This window comes from Tachysurus fulvidraco, chromosome 23 (genome assembly GCF_022655615.1).
Source record: "Tachysurus fulvidraco isolate hzauxx_2018 chromosome 23, HZAU_PFXX_2.0, whole genome shotgun sequence".
In the NCBI taxonomy this organism is placed as follows: Eukaryota; Metazoa; Chordata; class Actinopteri; order Siluriformes; family Bagridae; genus Tachysurus; species Tachysurus fulvidraco.
Window position 1 is genome coordinate 16,249,299 of NC_062540.1, and position 9,356 is coordinate 16,258,654.

Sequence of the window (9,356 nt, forward strand, 5' to 3'; positions counted from 1 at the left end):
TACATTCCAATCAGTAATGATCAAAACAGAGTAACAAGGTGTGTGTGTGTGTGTGTGTGTGTGTGTGTGTGTGTGTGTGTGTGTGTGTGTGTGTGTGTGTGTGTGTGTGTGTGTGTGTGTGTGTATAAATGGCTGTATCCTATTATCATATTGCTAACGTGTCAGGTTTTTATTAAAGATATATTCAAACAAGAACCGTTCATCAAGAAGAAGAACAAAATGGTGGAACAGTGTACAGAGACAGATAAGTTGTTAATAAAAGCCTTGCCCTAGAATATTTAGAAGTTAGTTAATGCATAGTGTGTTAGCTAATTTGCCAGTTAGCAGATGCAGAAATCAATACACTGACATAACCCATGCAGAGTGCACAGTATAAGTAAAAATATATAAATATAATCTCTAGCTGAAATGGTCTAAAGACAAAAGACATAATCCTTAGGTTAGCATTAGCAAAACTAGGTCTGATAGCAGATATTAGCTTTATCATAGCAATAGTGATCAGGCAAACAGAAGCTACTTATACAGCGAATCATGTCATAGCTGATAAAAGATTTAACTTATATAAATGTCATGACTCTTTAATTAAAATAGGATTAAAACTGATAAGTAATTGTATAATTTTAAGGCCTTTCTTTCAGTTTGCCAATTCAATAAGTACTGGCATCATGGTGAAGAAGCTAAAAGCTTTTCTAACTCAATGAACATTAAAAACAAATGTAATTAAACAATATTTTAAATTAACTTCACTACTGTTTTATGTTGATGCAGTGTACCTTTGGCTTATGGGCTGCTTTTTGAGTTGCACAAAAATGATCATATTAACTAGAAAGCTCAAAAAGCAGCTTTCCTTCTAGGTGACTATAGACTGGCTAGAATTTTACTAGCTGCTATTTAGCTGTAGTTTAATATGGCTGGCTTCCGAAACTAGTGTCTATATATTATAACTTATTTACTCTATGGCAAAACATAGAGAAGCCTTTTTTAAATCATTGTCCTGTTCTGTACCGGGACTGGAAAAAACAATAGTAGGCAACTTCTTTATTCACCAACTTTCTATTAGAATTAGATTAGAGAAAGAACAATTATTAAAGTCTGCCATCTGGAACAACAGTGCTTCAACAGTCTATTGCTGACCTTCTCCCAAAGCCCCAGAGCCACCAGCTTACAGTGTGAGAGTTGATAAAAGCATCGCTACACTTCCGATCCCAACCATGAACGTAAAATTAAAATGGAGTCTTAGAAAAAGACAAAATTACCAGAAAATACCAGAAATGCAAGACTGTTTTTTTTTTTAAAAAAGTATACTAATTGGACATGTGCAGTGATGTGGCCATATGCAGGGACATGTGCAGTGATGTGGCCATATACATTCAAACAGCACATCTTACTGCAGCATTCCAAGAGAATATGTAAGATCTAATCATATCAGAGTAACTGTATTTTTAAAAAAATACTCTATATGCTCCAGAGTAAACACAATTGAGCTGTATGGCAGATTGTATGACAAGTTTAAATGAGTATAAAGCCCAAAATGTAGTACAGTAAGATACAAAATAAAGCTCAGTTTCAGTTGTTTTGAATTGTTAACATGAAGAAATCATGAGTGATCTTTTAAAATTGTTGCATCTAAAGCTCAAAATGGTTCTTACAAGGATCTATGAAAAGCCCAAAGAGAACATCTTTACACACTTTACACAGATTTATAAAAAAAAAAAAAAAACACACACAAATTAACTAAATATACCAGAATACACCGTGTGGACATCTGACCATCAAACCTACAAATACTTCTTTTGCCAACTGTTGCCACATAGTTCAAAGCACACAATTGTACAGAATGTCTGTATCTTGTAGCATTACAATTTCCCTTCACTGGAACTAAGAAGCCCAAACCTGTCCCAGCATGACAATGCTCCTATACACAAAGCGAGGAGACTTGAAGACATGGTGTGTTAAGGTTTTAGCAGTGTCCTGCTCAGAGCCAAATGAACACCTTTGGAATGAACCGGAACACTGACTGCACCCCAGATCTCCTCACCTAACACCAAAGCCTGATCTCGCTAATGCTCTTGTAGCTGAATGAACACCAATCCCCACAGCCTTCCCAGAACAGTGAAGTTTATTAACAGCAAAGGGGATAAATTTGGAATGGGCTGTACAAAATACAGATTTATTATAAAATTATATAATATTTATTCTTAAGAGATCTGTACTTTATACTACAACATACTATACTATACTGTACTGTACTGTACTGTACTATAACTATTTTAGTATTAATTTACTCTATAGGGATGTGGAGAGTAGTCTAGGGATATGTATTTTATTCCATATACATATGTATTTTATTGTATAAAAATATGGATTTTACTGCAGAGATACGTATATATTTTAAAATAGTACAGAACTGTAAAGTATTCTAAATAGAAAATAAGCATTAAATGAAAAAAAATAAAAGCATAAAAGAAAAATAAGCATTTTTATGTAAAACTATGTTACACCCTAAATTTTTAAGTAACCAAACCACTACATAACACATTTTATAGAGGCTGAGCTGCAAATTTATCCTTTTCTATGACAAAGATGCTTGATTCCTATCCAACAAGGTCAGGTCGACCTTTAGACAAGCAAAGTAAGCAGAAAATTAAGCTACAGCTGTCTGGCCTACACTGATGTGTGAAATAGGGATCCTACACATAAAAGCAGAAAATCCACAAGCTTTGGAACTCAATCACTCACTTTCTGATTCATGTAGAAAGGATCGATGTCCTCCAATGGTGTCGCCACCATTCCAGAAGGAATGTCACCATAGATAAAGGGCAGGTTTTTGCCTGCTTCCAGGTCACTGTTGGGTCTGGGCTTGTCCTTGTCATCATCATCACGATAACTGCTGTCTGGCTTGGGTGGAGGCTTGGCTTTCTCCTCAGCAATACGCCTCTCAATGTTAGCCAGAGCCTCCGGGCTAAAGTATCTGAAGCTGTCAGGTCCTGGCGGTGCAAAAAGGGCTGCAGCCATGTTTTCATCCTGCAGCGACTGCTTCTTTAGTTAGGGACCAACTAGGGCAGTGAGCTCTGGGAAAGAGAACAGAGATGCTGGTTAACAATCCCAAATCAGATCATTTTAATCCATGCTATTTGAAATAAAATGCAAGATGTGGATTTAGAACACACTGGATTGTCAATGATAATATTATGTAACTTCAAAGGAAGAACAGGGCACTATTTTGCACTAATGATGATAAAGGATCTGCTTTTATATTTTGTATACACAATTGAGTAAAAATGAGATGAATAACGGATTGTGAAATCACACTTGCAATAAAATGGGTCCCATTAGACTAAAAATAATAGCCTACAGTTCAATAAACACACTGTAGCTAAAAGAAGAGAGACTTAAAAAGGACAAAGCACTAGATCTGTGTCTGACTCATACCTCATATAAATATAGGCATTAAAAAACAAATTCTGCTACAAAGGCCTGCTGGTGATTTAGTCTATGGATTTAGATGATACATTTATAGGTAGGTCTTGTATGTTCCTTCGTCCTAATAATAATAAGCCTCAATAATCCATAGACATGAGCATTGCTTATTTCAATGGCCCTGTGGAATGGTATTGAAAGAGGGAATGACATGACTGTTTTAAAGCTAGCCATCTTCTACGTGATGCATTTATTGCTGAATCATAAATCAACACGCTCTGGTCAGGCACTTACAAGCTAGAAATTTAACCAGACGAACATCAATACACCACTGATTACTATCATTAAGCAACCTCACAGTAGCAAATTCAGTTAGAATAAAATAGGATCCAAATGAAAATTTTATTAGTATTACAGTAAACATAATGAACTCTAACCTATACAGTACAGAAATGCATGGCATATAGTCATATCTGTGTGTGTGTGTGTGTGTGTGTGTGTGTGTGTGTGTGTGTGTGTGTGTGTGTGTGTGTGTGTGTGTGTGTGTGTGTGTGTGTGTGTGTGTTTTTCTGCTTATTTTCCACAGTAAATACAGCTTAAAGCACAATGTCCTGTCAGCTGTCTATCTTCTATAGGTATCGAATATCAGTGATTGTTTTCAGTGTATGTAAATATTTGGTCAAAAGTCATGAAACAACATTAGTCTGATTATTTGCTGATCATAGTGTAGTGTAGTGTAGTTGCCCATGCCCAGTAGTCATTATGCACATCCAATATTTCAACTAAACTCCGACCTAATGATCAAACATCATCTAAAAATGAGAAGACAAAATGATGACTCTGATTTAAGCACCAAGAAGCATTTAAGAACCTCTTATTTTGCTAATGAGAACATATTAAAGGTTATGATTATGACACATTATAACACTGCTCTTTTGTCTACAAAGTATGTAATGTAAGTGGATAGCCCTGAGCTTATAAGTTAATAGTCATAACATAATATACTTTTTTTGTGTATAAAAAGGATGAAAGTATGAAAAGAATGTGAATATTTAAGATAAGATCAGATTTGGAACAAAATACTTTGCTTTGCTGAGGACCATGCATATACCAATGAAAATAAAACACTGAAGATACAGATAATACCACATGCGGAATAAAAAAAATCATAATCTTTATAGCTGTAAAAAAAAAAAAAATCAACAGTAGAGCAGGTATTTAGTTTCAGATTTAGATTACGATCAGCATCTTAAATAAGCAGAACAGAGGACACTATGATTTACTATTTGTTAGTTAACACTTAAGCCTGCGATATGCAAATAAGGCCTCCAGCCAAGCACTAAATGGTTTATTGAGTGCTGTGGGCATCCTGACTAATCTCAGAGTGCAGATGAATGAATCTGGGATAGATGAATCACACAATTTATAGCCTACTCTCTCATTATTCCAACATGTGCTAATCGTTTTGGTTAAAACGAAACTTGGAGGTCATTCTTTAATCATGGCACATCACATGGCTCAGCAATGTGCATTTGCAAAACGATTATAGTGTGTAGGAATATATTTTGTGGTGATTATACTGCTGAACATGAAATAAAATATAAGCAATATATTAGTGACATATTTGGATATCTCGGCTCTATAGGCCTCTGTGTCGGAAGGGAGCTGTCTGTTCAGCACCACTCACTAAAGCAGACATCGTGACGCTGGACATGAAATGCTATCCACTTGCTTCAGAAATGCAGTCTGCTTTTTTTTTTTTTTTTTTTTTTAAAAACCTTTAATGCATGATATGACGTCAGGTTGATAACTTTATCGTCATCTATGTGCAGATCAGATCAGTGTATTTTAATTCGCTCCATTTTCTCTAGTACAGCTTAATGTGCAACGTAATAGCGTAACGAGACGTTTTTTTTTTAACCCAGCGCAATGAGGGATGCAATCCAACAGTGATGCTGTAAATGCTGAAGGTGCATTACTCATGCATTCCCATGCGTCTGATTAAACACGGAGAGTTCTGTATTTATAAATCACCGTTAACATCAGCCAAATAAATATTTCTGTCCATCCCACTGAGGCTGCAGGTTTATCCAAATCAAAATCGCACTCGATGCGCAATTACATCCCAAGACTCTTCTTACCTTGCTTTCACAGAAATGCCTGCATATCTGTTGATCAGATTAGTTAAGCACCATTAGAGAGGTCGCACAGCTCATCTCGGACACACTTCCTCCTCTACATGGTCAAAGGACTGGAAATGCGCATCCATATATAGGATTTCATCACTGATTGTCTTGACGAAAAATCAAAACCGAGATGCTGCAGTAGGGCGGTTTGGTCTCGGCGGAGCCTGTTTCTGTCGTGTAAAAAAGATAATGCTGGATAAAAGCAGCGTCTTGGGTAACGTAAGGCACGGGTAAAAAAAAAAACAGACGATCCTGCACTGAAGGAGAAGTGAACGACGATGTAAAGGAGGTTATTTGTTGAGGAGGGAAAACGCTGCTGCCTACCACACCCGCTACGTCCGCCCCTCACCGACTCCACTGCACACTGCAGCCAGGGACGCACCGATACACCGAGTGCCAATCGTTATATCGATACTCACCTATGCAAAAGCGACAGCTCAGAAAAATATCAGTACATCAAAATCCTACATTGCTTAGTGAAAGCATTCATTTTCTTGTGTTACTAAGTGTTTTAATAAAACCACAGAATTCATATAGCTGCTATTTCAACAAACCGGCTAAAATATTCCAGTCCACGTTTGACAACCCAAGATATCGCAATTACTTTTTTCTTTTTTTCCTAAAATAACTATATCACTAGTCTCACATGTGTTATTTTCGGTTACAATCTTGTGCACTAGGATTTTCCCCAAAAACCAAAATACCAATGTGTCCGAATAAATACATCTGTGTGAACCAGCGCCATCCAAAGGCAGGCTATCCCCACTTTTATAGGCTACGAGTCACCTAACTGCTTATGTAATGCACACAAATCCTAACATATTAATAGCAAATATCCTTGCCTGTATCCATATTTAAGCTGAAATACAAGCTCTTGCTGAAATGCCACCAGTGCATGCATGTCTAATTCACAATTAGAAAGGATGTTCGACACAAAACGATCAATAACACGGATTTAAAAAAACAAAAACAAATCCTAATCCCAAGTGATGCTGTGAAGAAATGCCCAAGACGCGCTTACCATAAAATAAAACCATGCGACATTTTGACTTGGCTTGATGAATGAGATAAATAGGAGTGAAGAATACATCTAAACAGAGCACTTACTTGTTAAACATTAACACATATCCTAAAACGCACGGTAGGACTGCGGACGTCGGAAACACTGAAGAGAAACGGCGCTGTCCGCCATATTGCGGCTCCTTTCCCACCTTCCCTCCCAGTGTGCGTGTATTTACTCTGCACTGATAACGCCTGAGCTCATCCCAAAGCAAGAAGCTCTTCACTGCTTTCCTTACAGCTCAGTCCTTGACCCAAAATATTAATATGGACTTCAAATCGAAATGATCTTTATTCGAAATATGGGAAAAACTCCTGGAGACAAGCAGCTGCGTGATGGAGCGAATCTTGAATGAACGAAGAATGAACGAATGAATGAATGTATGAATATGATTCACAGCGCCAACGGGAATCGGTCCAAATGACTCACAAGAAATTTCCAGCTGGATTCTAAAGGGATCATAGAGTACCCAGGACAAAAAATGTGCAGTCTTCATTTTCAATCAACAGAGGTTAGAGTAAACTTTGACAGCAAGAGTAGTCACAGGTTTAAGATTTACCTCTGAACATTTTATGGGAATTAAAACAATAAAAGATAATTGCTATATTTGTCAAAATATTTGTCATGTGTTATGAGTCATCGATGTCAAGGTGATGATGTGATTACAGTGGTGAAAATCACAACCTCGTTGTTATACTGAAAATGTCAACTGAAATCTAATGATTGAGTTCAAAAAGTGCCATGTATATATATATATATTGTGTTCAGTTAAATAATGTCCCTATTTTACAAACAAATATTTTGTTTGTTCAAAAATATCTCTATCAAAGGATTTTTTTACACTTGAAGGGGCTACTATGTTTGGTCTAGTGGACTTGGACAATAAGGTTACTGAGCTTAATGCAATGTACTAGCATTGTACTAGCATCAAGTCCTACAGATTTTATTTATTTATGCACATTAACAGCTTTATCTTAGTCAGGGTTGTTGAGTCTATCCCTGGGACACAGGGTGTAGGGTTGGATGGGATTCCAATACATCACAGAACTCCTCATTCCCCAACACTTACATGCCCTATGGAAAATTTGTAGAAGAACCCAAGCATAGAAGAGCCCAAGATCAGGACTGATCCCTGAACTCCACCTGCTGCAAACCCTGAGCTAACCAAGATACTTATCTAGCTATGACACATAATATGTGATGTTAAATGTCTGATTCTTGCTAGATAGGTGTCTCATTTTGCTGTGTCCTTGTGTATATTTATAGTACAGTGTCCTTTACTGTATAGTATATGAAACACTACACTACCACCAAATATTCTAAAAATGTACAACACTCCTCTGGTTTCTGCCATACAGTCAGGCTGGTTAGCTTGGCTTCACCTGCTGTGTTGCAGGGACACGTCGAGACTGCAGCTGGATGCCACACTGCACACTGAGTCAAACATTGAGAGCGCTGTCCAGCAGCGAGCTTTGGGAAATAATATTAGTCACGAAGACGATGACGAAAAAAATCATGACAATGATTTGGCAATCCTGCACCTCTACTCTCCACCGTCTGCTCACATTCAGCCTGTGTACACAAATGACATTGAAGAGAGAAAGCTCACCTTCAGCTCCTGCTAGCTCAGGGTTACAGCTCAGTGTCTAAAGGTTTGTACTCAGACTCAAATTCAAGACCCTAAACATAGCCTATATACTTATTATACATGTCCTGAAATAAAGCTCTTATTACAAAGTCGATTCTTAATCTGGCTATAGTGATTTGACACTAGACGGTCATATATATATATACAAATGCAATATACATTTTTTTATATGACTATCATTATTATTATTGTTATTATTATTAATTATGACTTCTACTTCAATCTTAAATGTGCAGTTTATTATGTATACTAATGCTGAATTCAACTTAACCTGGAGGTTTAAAAATTGCTCAATTTTCTTTTCCTCTGCATTCAGCACCAATTTAGCCAGCTAATAATGTATATCATCCACCTCAAAACAGTATAATCTGTATAATCAATGTCATATATTTAACAAGCTAATATGTCTGTATGTCTCTCAATCTAAAGCAAATACTTGTATATACAGTATAAAGGTAAGGTACAGTATGGAATTTTTTTGATGCATGCTATCAGCAGCTATGTCGATTTGATATAATTTACTGGAATCGTAGATGAAGAGATCTTGCTGAGTTTCTGAGGTTTTCTGAACAATCTCTTGTATTGTTTGACATGGATCCTGTACAGATTCTTCTAAATGCAATTATACTGTAGGGATAAACAGACAAAATTAGATTAGAATTAGTAAGAATTATATCTTATTCCTCTTTTTTAGAGGTCATTTTATCCAAATCAGTTATTTTACTGGTTGACAATGCACACAAATTCACACAAAGTTTGCCAAAGTTGCCCTCTTCGAGTCTCTCACATACACTGTAGATTTACAGACAGTGAAGAAATTAAGTGACCCAATAAATAAGTACGAAAAAAAAATAGTATTTTACTTTAGGCCTTACAGTTTTTGAAATATGGGCCAAAAATAAAATGTGATATTTAAAATAGTACCACCATTAGGCAGATGATCAGGCTTATCTCTCCTGGCTGAGTGGCAGGAGGAAGTACTACCAGCTGAGGAGGAGGAAGAGAAGGAGGGGAGGAAGAGGACACAGGTGGTGATCTGTGG

At 36.8% G+C, this 9,356-nt stretch overlaps 1 protein-coding gene across 8 annotated transcripts in view; it reads right to left on the minus strand.

Moving 5' to 3' along the window:
- scn8aa (sodium channel, voltage gated, type VIII, alpha subunit a) overlaps positions 1–7,026 on the minus strand; it is a 52,701-nt gene extending 45,675 nt beyond the window's left edge. For 7 of the 8 annotated variants that reach the window (XM_047807247.1, XM_027170520.2, XM_047807246.1 and 4 more), the window contains exons 1-2: positions 6,714–7,026; positions 2,740–3,071 (exon numbers count right to left, since the gene is read on the minus strand). In XM_047807247.1, coding sequence (XP_047663203.1) covers positions 2,740–3,015 — 276 coding nt within the window. In that variant the 5' untranslated portion in view covers positions 3,016–3,071; positions 6,714–7,026. Of the gene's footprint in view, positions 1–2,739; positions 3,072–5,561; positions 6,545–6,713 lie in introns of those variants that run through there. The other variant, XM_027170518.2, reaches the window with a different exon arrangement.
- Positions 7,027–9,356: the final 2,330 nt, after the last annotated feature.